This window comes from Saccoglossus kowalevskii, chromosome 11 (genome assembly GCF_978046115.1).
Source record: "Saccoglossus kowalevskii chromosome 11, keSacKowa6.1, whole genome shotgun sequence".
Taxonomy (NCBI): Eukaryota; Metazoa; Hemichordata; class Enteropneusta; family Harrimaniidae; genus Saccoglossus; species Saccoglossus kowalevskii.
The window spans coordinates 1,147,887-1,167,588 of NC_140651.1; the positions used below are offsets into that span (position 1 = coordinate 1,147,887).

General features: G+C 36.0%; 1 protein-coding gene and 1 long non-coding RNA gene across 2 annotated transcripts in view; both read left to right on the top strand.

Moving 5' to 3' along the window:
- The window catches only part of LOC102803647 (recQ-mediated genome instability protein 1-like), a 28,506-nt gene extending 15,818 nt beyond the window's left edge, over positions 1-12,688 (top strand). Inside the window, exons 7-11 of the mRNA XM_085505557.1 lie at positions 2,701-3,280; positions 3,488-3,567; positions 4,046-4,195; positions 7,774-7,827; positions 12,245-12,688. Coding sequence (XP_085361683.1) covers positions 2,701-3,280; positions 3,488-3,567; positions 4,046-4,195; positions 7,774-7,827; positions 12,245-12,397 — 1,017 coding nt within the window. The 3' untranslated portion in view covers positions 12,398-12,688. The remainder of the gene's footprint in view (positions 1-2,700; positions 3,281-3,487; positions 3,568-4,045; positions 4,196-7,773; positions 7,828-12,244) is intronic.
- Positions 8,885-11,805, top strand: LOC144347285 (uncharacterized). The gene is made up of 2 exons (XR_013419609.2): positions 8,885-8,916; positions 11,434-11,805. It is a non-coding gene; the product is annotated as an uncharacterized LOC144347285 (long non-coding RNA).
- Positions 12,689-19,702: the final 7,014 nt, after the last annotated feature.

The window sequence follows — 19,702 nt, forward strand, 5'->3', positions numbered from 1 at the left end:
GATTGGAAAGTGATGCCAAGGTAGTTATAAAAATTCACACATTCAAGTTGTGTTCCATTAATATAGAATTGAAATTTGTCTTCAAGGTTTTTACCAGTGCTGTTGAAAACTATAATTTTAGATTTGTTTATGTTAACCTTTAATTTCCATTTCTGGCAGTAATTTTGAATGGCATCAATGCCCTTCTGTAGACCATCATGACTAGTAGATATTAACAGAAGATCATCTGCATATAAAATACAGTTAAATTTCACACCATTCAGGTCCACTGGGTCAAAATTGTTAACAACATCACAAATACCATTGACATAAATATTAAACAACTGGGGACTTAAGTTGCAGCCTTGCTTCACACCTCTATTAGAATCAAAGTATGGTGTAATTCCCCTATTCATTTTTATGCTATAGTGTGTATTTTTATAGATTGACTTAATTGAATTATAGAAGTTCCCCCAAATGCCTAAATGCAGAAGTTTATATAGTAAGCCCTCACGCCAAACCGAGTCAAAGGCTTTGGTGAAGTCAATAAAGCATGAAAATAAATAGTTTTCTGTTTTTTTACGTTTGTTGTTTACATATTTTGTAATCAAGGATCTCAAAATATAAATGTTATCCGTTGTCCTATGATTTTTCTTAAAGCCAAACTGGTTATCTCTGTTTTGATTGTTTTCATGCAGATAGCTAGTTAACCTGCTGTTTAATATCATGGTATAAAGTTTGGATAAACAGCAGGAGATGGCAATGCCTCTATAATTATTGCAATCCGCTGGGTCTCCTGATTTAAAAATAGGGATAATTAAACTGCAGTTCCATAATGCAGGAAATTTGCCTGACTTTAAAACTAAACAAAATAATTTGGCAATTGAATTAATGAGATATGGTGCACCATGTTTTAACATTTCATTTGAAATCATGTCATTACCTGAGGTTTTACCTAATTTAAGTAATTTAATATGCTTTTTTACTTCATCACTTGAGATTTCATAATCAAGATTAATTTTATTTACATTCTCCCTCTCCAGTTTACTAACACTATTCCTAACTGTATGGGTAAAACTACTCTCATCAACATTAGATTCACTGCTTAGACTTTTAAAGTGATCTAACCAATCATTTACATTAATGTTGTCACTGTTACTATTTATTTTGTCAACATTTCCAAGTTCCTCTAACAGTTTCCAGAATAATTTAGGATTTTTTTGTTTAAGTGCCATAATTTTGTCACACAACTTATCTTTATATTCTCTTTTTTTAATTTTAATTATTTTTTTGTACTTTTTGTTGATGCTGTATCTTTCCTGTCTAATAAGGTTATCTCTTGGAAATTTGTCAAGTAAGCGTGAGCAATGAATTAATTTTTTACGCATTGAAGTAACATCGTTATCAAACCATTTTTTATTTTGGGGTTTATTATTCCTTTTCTTTACTGATGAATTAGCTTTAATGAACTGTTGGCTGCACTGGTTATAATATCATTAAAATGACTAACAGCTTCATCTATGTTTTCATAATCATGAGACTGGAAGGCATCAATTTTCTTTTTCACAGTGTTATTTGAGATAGCTTTGACAAAATTTTCACGCCCATTTTCATCCCAGATAAATTTGCCTGGTAATGGGGAAATGTTGCTATAAGTATTTTTAATGTCATGATTGAAGTTTGCAGTGAGAGACAAGGAGATAGGACAGTGGTCTGAAAGGTGGTTAAGTGGCCAAACTTTGAAATACTGTACATCTCTAAATATGGAACTACTAATTACTCCATAATCAACAAGACTACTCCCCCCATATTGGTGACTAGTAAATTTTCCCAAGGAGTCACCTGGAACTCTCCCATTCAAAATGAGACAGTTACTATTACGACATAACTCTACCATTGCTTTACCATAGCTGTTTATATGGTTGTCCATATTGTTCCTTTTATACACATCATCTATGGGAAAATGGTTTGGTAATGGTAAGTTATTATTACTATCATTACAAATGAAGTCCTTCAGCAAGCCACTCCTTGCATTCAGGTCACCCATTAACACAATATCTCCAACTTTGTTAAATTTATTATGACATGGGGACTGGGAGGGGGGGGGCTGATTCATACAACACTTAATATATGAATTCACTTAATAACAACATGGTGGACATATACCGATTCAATTCTGTTGCTGTCTCTTCCAATGTCATTGCTTATCACAACAATTCAAAATATTAATTGACTCTAATTGTCCAAGCCAAACATCTTTAGTGTCGTGTGTGAATGAAATGTTTTTCCTCAGTCACTTCTGCACTGATAGCTGCAATGGCTGGTGATCACAGTAACACAACATATTGGTAACATGAACATGGCTTGTGTATTTCAAAATTGCAGATTTATGTTTACTATATGTTTATTATAAATATCTCCTACATCAAATCTATTCCTATAATGTGGTACAGATTACTTGTAAAATGTGCATTATTAACAGTGGAGCTAAATCAGTTGACAGGCGGATACTCAGATGAATAAAATGTATTTTTGACAAATGTTAGATATTTACTCAGGACAGTTTCCTACTATATGTATTCGTTTATTTTAATTTAATTCTGAAATCTGACAGTACACTGTACAGTTAATTGGTTCATAGGACCACTTTTCTGACCTAATCCAAAATGACATCTATCAATGTAGTTGTAGTTAATCACATTGCACTATTTTCTTATTTAGGCGACTGAAAGCATAAATACACCTCCTGCAAGCAGTACATCCATGGAAGCTGTATCAGCTAACCACAATACAACATGGAACAATCCAATGGCAAAAGCAACCTCTATCTCTAACAGTACATCCATGGAAGCAAGGAAGTTGGACAACTTATCTTCTTCAACTACTTCAAATACAAATACATTAGGAACTAGTTCTCCTAACTGGAATAGTCCTGGGATGTACAATACTCCTACAAATACAGCTAACCACACTGGCATCAAGTTGGATCCCAAACCACATTTAGTAAAGCAGCGATCTGTGACACAATTTTTCAAGAATCCAGAGCTGAATCAGTCACCTGTTGGACAACAACATGGGCCTCGTACAAGCCCTGTTGCAACACATGGGATCTCTGTTAGAACACCATCTACTGCAGACACTGCTGCATCAATGTTGACAACTGCTTGGGTTTCACCGGTGAATAATCAGCCAAACACACCAGTAACAAATCTATCTATGTCAAGTGTTGGGAAGCAAGAAATGAAGCACCCTCAGGAATGTAAACAAGCTTGTGAAGCAGAGCATGTTTCTAAAGAGCAAGGTATTTATAGAATCTGTATCAGGGTATAATTTAGTTTTTGGTCATTGAATCCCAAAAATATTGATACATGTACATTACATATTCAAAATCATATCTCTAGTACACATTTGTCAATACAATCACTGCACTGCTTTTGTGTATGTTCATTAGAAACCACAGATACTGCATCTACCTCAATTAAGATCTTCTTTGTTTACATGTCATCAGCGATAACGGAACCAATCGTCTATTTGTCAGATGTACTGAAGGATTTGTCATTTGATGATAGAAGAGTTGTCAGCATTAAGGTAAGACTACTATTATCTGTTAGACGGGTTTACCACTTTACCCCTATCAAGCTTGAGAACCTCAAACTCAATGGAAGGAGAAAACCACTGGCCTAGATTCATGAACTAATGCCTGTGACTTTGGGGTACCTTGGTTGATGCTGGTAGGGAACATTAATTTATTACTATAATGTCAATTTGGAAATCTATTCTAATGAATTGAAATAATATACCAATATTGTTGTCTTCCTGAAGAAATTCTGGTTGATCATCATTGATGTTTCATCATAATACATATTGACCACATATGTATACAATGTACTACTGATAGTGTGTAATGTAGTAATGCAAAAACTATGGCTTGCAATGTCTTAGTATTCAGCTAGAATTTTTCCAGAAGGACAAAATGCAATTATGAATGTATTATTTAAATCCATTAAAAAATTCTGATTTCACTGGTTTCACTAGTAGAGTGCTTTACTCTGGTATTACCTTGTAGGGATTTATTATGACCCTTCAGAGCGGCTTGCGATGTCATCCATCATGGTGTATTGAAGCTAAAATTAATGATGGCACAGCATCAATAGATGTGGATTTAACCCATATAGTACTTAATGAGCTTATTGGTTTCAATGCACAGGAAATGAAGGTATGTATCAATATGAATTTGGGTGACATGAATGCCTACTCATGAATGTCAATAATTTGTCAAAATATAATTATGTTGTAAAATTAGCCATTATAGGGATGAAGTGTTTGGTAAAGGCTGCCATTTTGTCAGTTTTTGAACCTTGTTTTGATAGATTCATATAGAACGCTAATGAGCTGATTCATAGTGGCTAATGTATTCCTTAGGTGTAAACTTGTATGATATTTTCCTACTGGCAGGTCTTGCATGTTATTTTAAATCTTCAAACTAATAATTTTGTTCTCATTAGAATCAAAAGTAGAATTGTAAAAAAAATGTTCTTATTCATAAAAATGTTAAATGTCAGGGTATGAACTTGGGTATTTCAAATTATGTATTGAATGAGGTATCTAAGGGTGCATAAATACGCCAGTTGCGAGTGGTGAGTTGTGAGTTGCAAGTAGCAAAATGTGTCAGTTGGGAGCGCTCGAAAGTGGCAATTGCTAGCGCTCAAAAGTGGCAGTTGCTAGTGGTGATTTGTATGTAGTTGAGTGTTAGCTACATCGGCATTGTGTGAAATAAAATTAAGTCCGATGTCCTAGCCACTTGTTTTCAAGTTACATGTGTTGAAATGTATCGAAATTCTGAATGTCTACAATGCTATTTGTGCGTGTGTGTGCTACGTACACTTAACCACTGTCCTTCATGTGTTGAGGAACGGTGACTAAACGTAGCAGTTGCGAGCAAGTCTGGCTGCTAGATCAATCGGAACTGTGTGAATAAGATTTAGAGTGGACTTGTCTGAGATTGTTTGTGGAAAAAACAAATCTTCACTCAAGATCATTGTACTCTCTTTTCCGTAATCGCCGTTTTTAACCGAGAAAAAATACAAAAATCACCGTAAACAGCATCATTTCGTTGGTTCATTCGAAATATCAATTTGACCTTTGTTTAAGTTTTATGTACAGCGGACGGTACAATGCTCTGATTTTAAGTAACAGTGATATTTGTTCTCACTAACAGTCTTATTTTGCGTTAAAGTGACTTTGGTTGAATGTAATTTTTAGGTCAGAAATGAATCATTGGAATGCAATTTTACGGCGGCCCTGTTACACATTCAGAACGTAGGTAGGTGTCATGTTGGGGAAAATATAACAGATAAAACTGATCCCATGCTAGTCCCTTGGTGTGGTAATGCATCCTGGTCTGAGGTTGCGAAACGACGAGACTGACGGCATTTGATCTTGGACCAGCATACACATTATTGATGAAGCCACTATATCGGTCTCTATTGTTTGTCAACAGTTGATGCCTTCACAAAAGATTAAAGTGGCAATCGGTTAAATGCTGAATAAAGCTAAACTTAACAGCACAACAATACGTGATGTGCTGTCAATCTCCGCCCGCGCTTCGCCAGCAAAATTTTGCATGAAGTGACTGACGACTCATTAAACTTTTAGAAATAAACATTAAACTCCAATTGTTGCAGTAAAAATAACACGAGGTGTTTTTGAATACAATTTATATACATGCATATTTATCACACATAATTTTGCTCTTGGGAGTGGACCTACCACAATGGGAAACAATCGTACCACATTGCGTTTTTTTGTTTTATGTATGCCCTTTTTGTAATGAAATACTTTGTTTTGCAGGGCTCGATTTGTACAATGTATATGAACAAAGAATATTATTTTGACTCACTTGAAGTAAAATGTCAAAGAGCGACATACTCTAAACAACGACAGTGGATAACTTGATTACGCTTCATTGGGTTCAATATATATCTTTCGCCGGTCATTGTATTCAATCATGGTCCTACATATTTTTGTGACAACATTATTTTCTGTTAAGGAGTTAAGGAGTAGTTACCATACTCCATTGTATCCAGTTGATGATTATTCTCATTCAACAACTGAAGCCGCCCACGCCCTATTGTATTTCTGTCAACTTTTATTGTATTCTTTCACACTTATTAAACCCTTTCAAGTTTCCAATAAACCACTGAAAAAAACATGCATAATTTCTTTGATATTACTGTCATTCTACCGAAGACCCACTTCGACTTTGCAACATCGACACAAATCGCACATAACGCATTTTTTTATTATTCATTGTCTGTTTCTGTCATGGGACTGCTATCTATATTCTGTGAAGACATTCACATTGACCGCGCATGTACACACATTCAAGATGTGTATTATACACCTTCGTGAGACTCCATCCGTTTGCTGACTTCGCTGTAGTTAGTTTTTTTTCTTGTCGTCTCAAGATTGTTGCGAGTTTACAATTATCAAAACGCTTACATTGTTGGTTTAACCACCGTCCCTTAGCTCCATGGTTTAACCGAATGCGTGTCACACAAGTGCTTGATGAATGGGGAGACACAGGGATTTCACATCTAGAGTAAGCTTCACCTCCATTCCAACCGACCTTGTGATTTAGACGAAACATATTGACTCAGTTCCAGTAGGAATTACAATTAATTTCCTCACTTCAATACTTGAAGATGCAATTCAGAATTTCCATGTAACAGCCGAAAACCTGAACACAGTCTCCTGACCGTGAATAAAGGCGATCGATTTATAGCATGTCGGGGCTATCGGCGATTTCAATGAATAGAGATTTAGAATGTCAATACATTTCAACACTCGCAACAAGAAAATATGCCGCTAAGACATCGGAGGCGAAGACTTATTTTTATTATTCACACAGTTCCGATTGATCACGCGGCCAGACTCGCTCGCAACTGCTACGTTTAGTGTACGTAGCACACACACGCACAAATAGCATCGTAGGTATTCAGAATTTCGATACATTTCAACACATGTAACTTGAAAACAAGTGGCTAGGACATCGGACTTAATTTTATTTCACACAATACTGATGTAACTAGCACTCAACTACATACAAATCGCCACTAGAAACTGCTATTTTTGAGCGCTCGCTTGCCACTTTTGAGCGCTCGCAACTGACACATTTTGCTACTTGCGACTCACAACTCACCACTGGTGTATTTATGCACCCTTACATACCTCATTGAATGGTATCAATGCATTCATTTTGGGCATTGAGGCCTAGGAGTATGTAATACATGAGAAACATTGAGATAATCTTCTTAATTTATACAAGCAAGTCAGCTGACCATTCCAGTTTGTTATCTTCTATTTCTATCAATACTGTTAAATTCAAGCACGTATTGCTGGCAGGACTTTTACTATAATGTTAGGCAAACATGGCAGGACATCCTAACTTGAATAGTGCATTTATTATCCAAATTGTAATTCATGTGTTACAATGTATGTTTACCAAACCAATCCTAATACTGTTCATCTGATTCTCACTAAGGCCAGGAAAAAAAAATTCTCTGTTTCTCGTTTCATGGAAATTTTAAAATGAGGCGGTGAGGCGTTTTTTTTTTTTTTAATACTGAGGTAAAATGGGGGAAATTTGAGACAAGTGCAAGTACAAGCGCATTTTGTAATGCTTTAAAAGGAAAAAAAACATTCGAGGCACATAGTTTAAAATGATGCGCACGGAAACGAGAAACAGAGATATTTTTTTCTCAGCCTAATACACTTTGTAATTGTTTATTTCAGAAAATAAAATTGCAGTCGAAACACAATAAAGAGATGAATCATAAAATTATGATGGTGAGTTTGATATTTCATGGATTTCCATGACAACTCTGTATACAATTATTGTAACAGCAATGTTTTTAGCAATATATTCAATTATTGTTTATGTATGAACGGAATTTATAATACACCAGACATCAGTCACACATATGCACTACATGTGTTCATTTGACCATTCAATTCAAGATGGCCAAATTGTGGTTGTTGTAATGTTAAACTTTTATCAAAATCAAGCAATTCTGCATAGACAGATTGTCTATGAATATTAATGACAAGTAATTTCATTTTGTTTTATTTTATATCCTACCGATTTGGTCAAATGGATTAAATGGTATATCATTGCTTTATAATCAATCAACATGAGCAATGCTGAAACAAAAATGTTAGTTGTTCAGTAAACATCAAAGAATATAATTGTTCATACAAGTACCTTTTTTAGCATTTTTAGTCCCCGTTCAGGCGCAGCCTGAAAAGGGGACTTATAATTCAGGTTTTGTCCTTTTTCCGTCTCCAACATTTTCTCAGAAATTCTACAGCAGGTATCAGTGAAACTTGGCAGGTTGAGGAACAAGTGTCTTCCGAGTATGCACGTAATTTTTTTTCCAGATCTGAAAATCCCAAGTGGGTCTTTTTCACGATTTTTATCAACAATACCTCTCCCGGCAACATTGACAGAACGTCTGCGTATGCTCAGAATAAATTAATTACTGTAAAATACTTTATTTTTGCTTGCAACATTTTTTTGCTATTTTCGCTGAAGGAATGTTTCAGTTAAAATAAAATCCAGCGAATATTCCCTTTTTCCTATATTTTACAGTCAAACTTGTCAAAAATCAATGAAAATAAATTCAATACAAAAACAGCCAGAAAAAGTCTTTTCAGCGAATGATAATTCCAGCTGAAATAAAATATTTTACAGTAGATTAGATCTGTGAGTAACGCTACACCACGTGATTTCTCCATTGCGTGCGATTTATTATAGTACTGTTTATACATGTATTCTGTTCGGCTCAGTGGTCTCATTCACTAGTTACTAGAAGAACTAGTAACCTTATTTGATTTCAAGAACTTCAAAAAAGCGGCATAAGAGACGTGTTTGCAAAGGTAAGTTCTCCAGTTTCTACAAAATTGAATGTATTTTGGGGTACGATTGGTGTACATTCCGTGACGTACGTACGGACGTGAATATTATGATGATTGCCAGCTTTATATTCTTGTGAAAAGCCAAAAAAGCAAACAATTGTCTCCAATCTACGAAACTAGTTTGTAAATTGTATACCCTGTCAAATTATTGTACACGGACGATTAATTCATGGGGACATAGTTTCAAGTTAGTAAATCGTTATCCGGTCTTTTGCTTCTGTCGCGATTTCCGAAATATCCACAACTCGGGGGGGGGGGGAAGAATGTCCCTGTGTCGATCAATTTATTCATTATATAATAGTAGGTTGCATATGATTATATTCGTATTTTTATGTTGTGAGCATTAAACTGTTAGTTGTAATGAAGATTTTGCCGATCTCGTACGATTCAACATGGCCGATGTGCAGTGACAACACGTGTATGGACGTTCGATCGAGTAGTCTGCAACGGACCATGAAATCGCCCGGCGTTTTTTCGGCATTTTTTTTTTAGTTTTTTTTAAAATATTTTAGATATTTCATTCACTCCTGGCGCCTAAAAGAGTCTACTTTATATTTTACCGTAGTCATTGACACCTATTGTGAATAGCCCGAATGGGTAAGCTTCGTTTCGACAATGAGCTGTTATTTCTGCGAACAATGTTAAATTATTCTTTGAATGCTCAGTTTATATTTCGAAAACAACTAATTTTTTGATTAAAAAAAAATCATGCCGTTTTTCCTGTCAAAATCAAAGCATAAAGATCTTGCCAGAACATCGGTAAATCTACTACCGCGTTGCGTTCACCACGAGGTCACTGAACCGTCATTAACATATTTAAATGAGCCACGTGTAAATGAGAACAAGGCGGATATCTATCGCTTGGCGCATTTACATTCGACCGAAATCATTCGTTTACGATGAAACTAAGTTGAATATTACTTCCAATTTATAAAAATTCAACGAATTAAATTTTTGTGCGTTATTATAATCATTACTGAGTAATAATCAACAATTGCAATACTTCGAAAACAAGTAAGTTATTCACTTGCGAAACACAGAATGACCAGATTGTGCTACCGTGATCATTCGCTACCGGTACTAACCACTAAGCAATGTATTCGTGTTTGTATTTATTCGAAACTTCTTTTAGAACATACTTTACTTTTCGTTATCAACAAGATTATAAAAAAATAATGGATGTTACAGTATGTGAATTTTTTGGGGGGGATTCAATTCCAACATTTCGCGATGCCTATGAACCAAAGGCCTTTCACTCTTCTCTGAGTGTGACACCTAAACCAGAGGTTTTATGGTGTATAAATTGGCACTAAATGAAAAGGCCGTTGAACCTTAATCAAATTTATAAATACATGTTATTATGTATTTCATTATGAAAACTGACTAAATTAAATGTGATCTTATTTTTAATTATGATTATGATTTATATCGGTAATGACGTTTTCATCCAATATTAATTGTGCAATTGTTAAAAATGCCTACCTACACATTTATTGTTTTTGTTTCTGTTGCCCTGAAATAGACATTTGTAAAAAAAAAAAAAAAAAAAAAATTAAAAAAATCATGCTTGATTAAAATTCAAAAAAAAAAGATGTAGTCATGTAGCCCCTGTTACCTGTTTTCAACTTCTTCCAAAGTAAAACTGGCGAAGCCTTGTAATTGCCATACAATCATCAACTGTGGGAAAACTTGTATGTTATTGAAAATCTTTATTTTGTTGTCTGTGAATTAATATAATATTTGAAATGGCGTAATGGTGCAAAATATTCTCAAACAATCAGTCTTCTGATGACACTACACTGCGCATTTATGCACAGTCAGTATCCCAATGCGCGATCACAGCTTACTAAGTGATGATTGTGGTTGAAATGGAAAACTGAATACAAAAATCCAGTAATATCTCAAACGAATTTCCGTCTGCTGTGAATGCATGTTTCGTTGCATCAAATAAATAACCCAATTTTATGATAGAAGCTTGCAATCTTGTGCCATACAGGGTCAAGTGATTGAGCAATAACAAATGTGATTTTATGTATTAGGTCATTGAATGTATCCAAAAACACGGTACCAATGATCTGAAATTTCAGGAGTGCTCACGGAAGGTTTATCAATCCTGCGTATTGTCTTGTTCTTTTTCAATCCTGCATTTCAGTTACTAGAATTCATACTAAAAAAATAGTTTCTGTTTTTCTTCTAATAATTCGTCCACTTTCAAAAACAAGTATTTTTCCATAGTCGAAATGCTAGAAGAATACAAAACTACTGTGATTTCATAGCGATATCTGTAGGGCCATTGTCAATTAGTTCGCCTGATCAACACACCGTTATACATAGGACTGATATTGAATCACGGAGAGTAAAATCTGGTGATACTAATCCCTAGAACCACTCAGATTGGGACATATGTCTTATGAACCCACATGTGTATATCTTTGACTATACTCATTTTAACCTTTTTTTTTTTTGTTTTTTTTACAGTGGTGCTGTGAACTGCTTCAATTTCGCAAGGCAATTTTTTCTGGGTTCCTTCAACATGGAGTGTCAGGGACTTTATTGAAATGTTGTACACAAATTTCACAAAATCCTGAATATATCTAGAAGTGAAAATTAAATGGTTTACAGTATTTTATAACCATTAATAATGATTGAAATGCAATAATATCACTGCACTAAAAAGACTTCACAAACAATTATTTGTTTCTTCTCCATTGAAGGGAATGAGCAGACCAACCTTTATCGCAACTGGCTTTCTTAATTATTACATGTACTTGCTCTGAAAACATAGCTTTTACAATTGTTTAAATTAACAGATGTTGTTCTATGTACAATGAATACATTTTAAATAATAAACCTTACTGTGTTAATAACAAATTGTATTTGACAACATGAGAATGATTCTGATGCCCAGTGGTGATGTTGAAACAAACCCAGGTCTTGGTAATATACCAAGACCTGATTAACAAAGAAGTCGTGTACCGGTACATCAAAGTTCACTCAGATTTATGAATGCAGTTTCTTGAGCAAGTATACATGTATGACAAATAGTTTTGTTGCACTTGTGTACTCTGAGATTCTGAACATGGGTCAGTGGAAGTTTTTAGTTGTCAATACAAAACTAGATCATCGGAAATCACAATCATGATGAGTTGTAACCACAAAGAGTACATATTTATTCACCTGTTTGCAGATGTTCCTTGTACAACTTTATAATCAAATAACGGGGACTATGACATTTCATGTCTTGTTAGCATTGTATCTCATATGAAGCATGTAACATTGTTTATTGCAGGGTATCCAGAAATGTCAGGCAACTCTGACAAATCTATGTTGTATCATGAAAATTGAATTCTCCCCGGACCATATCAGACCAGTAATTATTGATATCTCCCAAGTAAACCAAGGACATTATCAACAATTATTCCACAAAGTTGGATGTCAATAAATTGAATTCTCACCAGACCATATCAGACCAGTAATTATTGATATCTCCCAAGTAAATCAAGGACATTATCAACAATTATTCCACAAAGCTGGACGTCAATAAATTGAATTCTCCCCGGACCATATCAGACCAGTAATTATTGATATCTCCCAAGTAAATCAAGGACATTATCAACAATTATTCCACAAAGCTGGACGTCAATAAATTGAATTCTCACCGGACCATATCAGACCAGTAATTATTGATATCTCCCAAGTAAACCAAGGACATTATCAACAATTATTCCACAAAGCTGGACGTCAATGAATTGAATTCTCCCCGGAGCATATCAGACCAGTAATTATTGATATCTCCCAAGTAAACCAAGGACATTATCAACAATTATTCCACAAAGCTGGACGTCAATAAATTGAATTCTCACCGGACCATATCAGACCAGTAATTATTGATATCTCCCAAGTAAACCAAGGACATTATCAACAATTATTCCACAAAGTTGGATGTCAATAAATTGAATTCTCACCAGACCATATCAGACCAGTAATTATTGATATCTCCCAAGTAAACCAAGGACATTATCAACAATTATTCCACACAGCTGGACGTCAATAAATTGAATTCTCCCCGGACCATATCAGACCAGTAATTATTGATATCTCCCAAGTAAACCAAGGACATTATCAACAATTATTCCACAAAGTTGGATGTCAATAAATTGAATTCTCCCCGGAGCATATCAGACCAGTAATTATTGATATCTCCCAAGTAAACCAAGGACATTATCAACAATTATTCCACAAAGTTGGACGCCAATAAATTGAATGCTGAATGTTATTTTTCATAGTTATTAATTAACTTTTAATTATGCTGAAAAAAATATAATTAAGTGTTGTGTATACCACCCTGTCACTAGATTAATTCACAGTTGACTAGTTTTAATTATTTTGAAATAAACAAAACTTTTCCCAGGCTTATACTTGTTACTGTATATCATGGAAACATGGAATGGCTTCCTGACTTTTTTACATTCACTTAGGGAGTAGTATATTACTGTGTAAAAGAGAAACGTGTAATATTAAATTCTTGGGTATCTAACTTTTTATACACACTTAGGGAGTAGTATAATACTGCATAGAATAGAAAAGTGGAACACGGTCACTGAAAAAAGTAGTATCCAATTTGGGGGCAGGTTGTACTCTACATGTTTATAATGAAAGCCAAGTATGACTCCCTAGTTATTTTACAAAATAATGTAATGTCACTATAATGGAAACTCATCAATTCACACTGTTTCGTAATTATTCTACTGTATTACCTGTATAACTATTTATGAGTGTATATTTTACAGGTCATATTTGTTTGTATATTAGTTATTATTTGCCATGCAGACTAAGTGTGCAGCGCTGTATTTCGATTACCTCCACACATACTTAATACCTTATCTGATACATGTACAATGATTTTCAGCAAAGATGGTAGACTGGTACCCATTTTTTTTTATTCAAAATGCACTAAAATCTAGATTTCTCTCATCAACCATGCAAATCTATTTTAAGGCAACCAAGCATAGAGAACATATGACCGTTTCATCCATAGTTTGAAAAATGATCTTATTCAGATTAACAGCCAGCTAATCAATGTCATGGTCACGCCAACATGTCCAGACGTTATGATGAAGGAGAAAGGCAACCAGGCTCATCAACATGCAACATTGCATGAAACACAGATCAACTTTTCTTTACAAATGTAGTTCTGAGTTGCACACCATACTGACATTGGGGTCCATGTATAACACAACAGGAACTACCACGATTTATGATATAAATCAAAGCAAGCTTCAAAAGAACTCCTGTGTGCTGAAGGTATTAGAGGCATGAAAAACAACTGAGGAATACTGTATTTATTACTATATTAGAAGCACATCTTCATTATACATAAAGCATTGTGTTTATTGCATGCAAAATCATTATAATATGTTGTTTTTTACCATAGACTTGTCTTTGTCCTTTAGTTTTATTAAAATTTGATCAGTGGAGCACCTATAAATTTGTAAATTTATGCAAATTAGGTAGTTATATAGTAAGCACAAAATTTAACCCTAAACTGAACACGTATATGGCTTATCCCTAAGCATCTACATGTGTATGCAAGTTTCATTGAATGAGTGGTTGAGATATTGGTGAATTTATATGCACGGATTTCACCCAAAAACATCTATGTACCACATTTGATTAAAATCTGTTGAATGGTACCTAACAATGAAAATGCTTAAAATTGGCCAATTAAAATGCACAGGATTTCAACAAAAACTAATCAGGTCTGAGCATATCAAGTTTCATTGAAATCTGTTGAATAGTACATGAGAAACAAGCAAAAATGATTAAAACGCACAGATATCGACCAAAAACAAAAATCAGGTCAGCACATTATCCCAGAGCATCTATCTACAGAGTTTCATTGAAATCTGATAGTTATTTCTTGAGAAATCAGTGGAACAGATACAAGTCATGTCGTACCATCGTTGTGACGACACACATTGGATCAACTTTAATATTAGTTGCAATATGAACCCAATTAAAACGTGTTCTTATGTAGGGGTGCGTTTTAATTGGAGTTTAATTAAATAAAAGTTGAATATCCCGAGGCTGAACATAGAAAAGTTTGCGAAGCTTAGGTTTAGTATGTATGTATGGTACAATTATATATAAATTAAACCATATCTTCCCATATTACTAAACCTAAGCTCCGCAAGCTTGACTTAAATTCGATAAATTATGAAAATAGTGAGGGTCGTCACAGTGTAGGTTCTGTCACAAGTCGATGTAAAGTTAAATTGAAGTTGGCACCACACCCACACACACTAAAGCTATAACCACAAAGACTCTCATTGTGTGCTAACAAAACTATTACAACCATGCCAATTGAGAATCTGCATGATACAAACTAATGATGTATGACTAATTCTTCGCAAGGCAAAATCAATAAGCATTCCACATGTAGTATCTATATGTATAATATCAAAGCAATCAGACTTGCAGTTTTTAACAAAAATTCCAAAATATCACTTTTTACCAAAAATATTCACCAAAATTAGAGAATTGAAGATATCATCAAGAAATGAATAAATCTAAGAGAGGTCTACCCAAGGTACATACACACGAAGTATCAAAGCATGCATGGCACAGTCCCCGCTAGTTATTGAGTTTGTTTATAGTGATATAGCTGGAATATAAACATGTCAGGAATATGATTATGATGATTGACATTTGTATCTGATCATCCAACGAGTATTGAGAGATATTGCTCTGGAGCAGCATTAATTAAAACAAAATTTGAATACATGTATATTTAAAATTTGAACATAATCAGTCACAGCAAGTCAGAGATACATGTATGGCACTAGAACCACATTCATTAAACCAAAATGGCTGCCAGTCGGCCATTTAGAATCTTATCTGACAACAAAATGATGTGCATCAAGGTCCTATAATGTTCAACGTATATACTAAGTTTGAACGAAATCCATCTGTAAACAGCCGTGAAATGCTTGATTTAGGTGAGGGTTCACCGAACATAGTTCATACCCACCATAGACTCCGGTCAGTCAAAATGACTACTTTGAACTGTAGGCATTAATCAGCGATTCTGCCGGTGACGGAGTGATAGAATCTAGGTCAGGGGAAGCCTCATGACCCCAAGATTCTCTTTCCCTTACGCCACGAACCACGTGACCGAGGCCATATGGCAGCGCCATAGACTGCTGTACAAATCACTCTGGTTCTTTTCTCTCCGCATCAAGGACTTAGACCAACGCTACGGAAAGAGTGGGGTGGTTGAGGGGGGGACCCGGAGTCTATGGTGGGTATGAAATATGTGAATAGGCGGGTTCGGAGAACCCTTGCCTAAATTCACTACGTTCAATTGACCACGGTCAGTCAAAATGACTATTTTGAATGGTAGGCAGAGTCAGACACCGATAGGTGGCGGGTTTTCCGAGCAAACAGAAAAGTGATGAAAAGTCTTTTCCCAGTCCGGGATGAAACACTCTACAAAAGTCACTCAACACCCTAGTTAAGACCCAAAAAAGGGTGGTGTCTTACCTTGCCTGTGCTGTCCCCGGAGCAAGAAGCCAAAATGCTGCTACAGTGACAGGGTTCGATGTACCCGAGAAAGCCAGACCCCAACCACTCTTAGGTGGTAGTTGATAAAGACGTTCTGCAGAAGCCTGACGCTAGCACAAGCAAGTTAGCAATCGCACAGACCTCGTGCGCTCGTACTTGGTGTCTCTGCGAGCTGTGTCGAGGAAGTTAAGGGATTATAGACCTCTAATACAGTCGCAGTAAACCACCTGGTTATGGAAGTTGGGGAGGCCGGCCTATCCTTTAGCACAACTTGATTGTCCATAACGGCGGTACATCATCCGAGAAGGACAATGCCCTCAGCTCTGGTCGACGCCTACCTGAGGCAAGGGCCAGTAGGAAGACTATTTTCCATGTCAAAAATTTGAGTGGTGCTGATCGGAGAGGCTCAAAGGGCGGTCCTGCTTAGAGCAGACAACACAGCCGACAAGTCCCAGTTGGGTGGCTCCCTTGTATGGGGTCATAGAGTCTGGAAAGCAGTAAATAGTCTCCTAATAATAGGACAATCGGCTAGTCTTGTTCCCGTACGTTTTGAGTGGTGGGGGACAAGGCCAACCTGTAGCCAACGATCACTGCGTAGGACAATTCTGCTTCGTCAAACAGGTGGACGAAGGAGCCTGCTACCTGACCAATAGAGGGATGGTATGGATCAATCTCCCTTTCGCTACACTAACCAGTGTATGCACGCAACCTAGAAATGTAGACCGCGTTGGTGGAATCCCTGTTCGCTCTGACCAGGACGTTGGCAGCCCGCTGAGATAAGGCTTTCGTATGTGCAGGTCTACTGAGAGCCTCTATACCTGCTGGGCTCGTTGGTAGTGCGCCGTCTGGTTGGAATGGCAGGTCCGGTAAGTTCGGAAACACTGCTGGTGTTTCGACTAGCATTTCTAACAGAAGTGGAAACTAGGCCTTGCTTGGCCAATTGGGTGCGACCAATGATAATATGCAGGTGTGCACCTGTCGAAGTTTTCTCCGGTGCCCGGTGAACTAGCGGGAAGTGGGTCCACGGGGTTAGCAAAGCGACACTGGCCCAGGCTCACCACTTTATCCGATTTGTTTACTGGATGCGCTACCTTGCTGTGACGCAGTCAGTCTCAGCGATTTTGATGGCTCTGAAAGAAAATCTCAGGCCTCAGAACTCCAGTGAAAAACAGACACCTTGACGCAAAAACCCCAAACCCCGCATGCAGCTATGACAAAGTATCTCGGATGTGGGTTCTATACTGGTAAATTCTGAATATAACCACTGCACAGTCGACTCGAAACACGAGGAGACCAAAAGGAAAAAACGGCAGCGAGCCCTGGTGCTGTCATTACATCCATACAATGCAAAATACATTGCAAATAAAAGACGACATGCAGTTGTAAAAGGTGCGCCGCGAAACCAACAAGTGGTTACGTAGTAGCACCAGGTTTTAATTTCTTTGTTGTGAAAAATACTACACACAAAGGGGAAAAACGACACGAGGGTAAAAATAACAAGGAAAACTTATCCTACCAGCTACAATGTCGGATGCCGTGCAGCGGCAACAACCCAATTTAGAAACCCGGACAGGAAAAAAGGCAGGCGATCCAGCAGACTTCATCCTCTCGGATGCGGAGAAAAAAGATTTGTACAGCAGTCTATGGCGCTGCCATATGGCCTCGGTCACGTGGTTCGCGACGTAAGAGAAAGAGAATCTTGGGGTCATTCCCCTGACCTAGATTCTATCTCTCAGTCACCGGCAGAATCGCTGATTAATACCTACAGTTCAAAATAGTCATTTTGACTGACCGGAGTCTATGGTGGGTAATTGAACGTAGTGAATTTTGATGATTTTTTTAGCATAAAAATTGCCACCATTTGGCCATTTTTAATAGGATCGAATAAAACCAATATATCTGTATATCTATGACAAATATTTAAAATTTGAACATAATCAGTCAAAGCAAGTCAGAGATATGGCAATAGAACCACATTTATTAAAACAAAATGGCCGACAGTCGACCATTTTTAATCTTATCTGAAAAACAAAATGTAAACAGCCGAAAAAATGGTGGCCATTTTGAATCAGATCGTGAAACAAATTGACGTGCATGTGTATAATATCATGTATGATGTATGTGTGAAGTTTGATTGTGATTGGTCCAGGCATTTCTAAGATACAGGTTGCACACGGAGGTCAAAACATAAGTCCCCGTTTTCAGAGTGCATCCGGACAGGGACTAATAAAGCACGCTTTCAATGACAAAAATTAGTAATTTATTCAAAAATTCTGATATTGATATTATAAATGATGACAAAGTATTGAGACAGTATTGATTGTGATAGAATTCACTTCATATTCTTTTTGGTGAAAAAAAAATATTGTTTTATTTGAAAATAGAAATTTCATAAACTTTTCACCACCAGTTCTCTTTTTTTTTATCACAAATTCACAAAATATATAGTCTGCACTTTCCTTCCCAACATTGAGATGATAATTGACTCAAATTTTATCTGTTGGCTCCAAAATTAGCGTTCATTTCTACAAATATTGAAGAATACAAGAAAATAGTGCAGACAATTTGGGTAAGAAAGTCTGGTGGTGAAAAGGTTAGAAAATATATAACGTAGGTTTGAATACAAGTGTCACATGGTTCTCATCCTTTATATGTACAATGGCAGCAATAAGGTTAACATAAAGTAATTGCATTACATACAGTAATCACTGTAAGTTCTGAAGTTTGAAATATCTTTAAAGTTTGAACAGTCAAACTGGCCACCAGTCAGCCATTTTGAGTCTAATCATACAAACAAAGTGAAAGGCATTGAGGTTTTACAAAGCTCAATGTACATACCAAGTTTTAACAAAATCTATCAATGCAAGACAGATGCTATGCTAAAACAAAGGAATGTTTTAATAAAAATAAAGGAAGGATTGAAGGGAAGAGTTTAATAGTTACAGCTATTTTCTCTTGATTCAGATCACAAAACTAATGGATGTACAAAAAGATGTCTTAGGTTTGAATGTAATCAACCCAGGCATATCCAAGACTAACACTATCCTTGTGCCCATATTTGGCCTGCACTCTTCAAAACAACCATATTTGGCTACGATGCATAGTACTGAATTAAATGTTCCTATTCTAAACTATGCAATAAATACAAGAAACATAGATGACATGTAATTTATAGTATGCAATA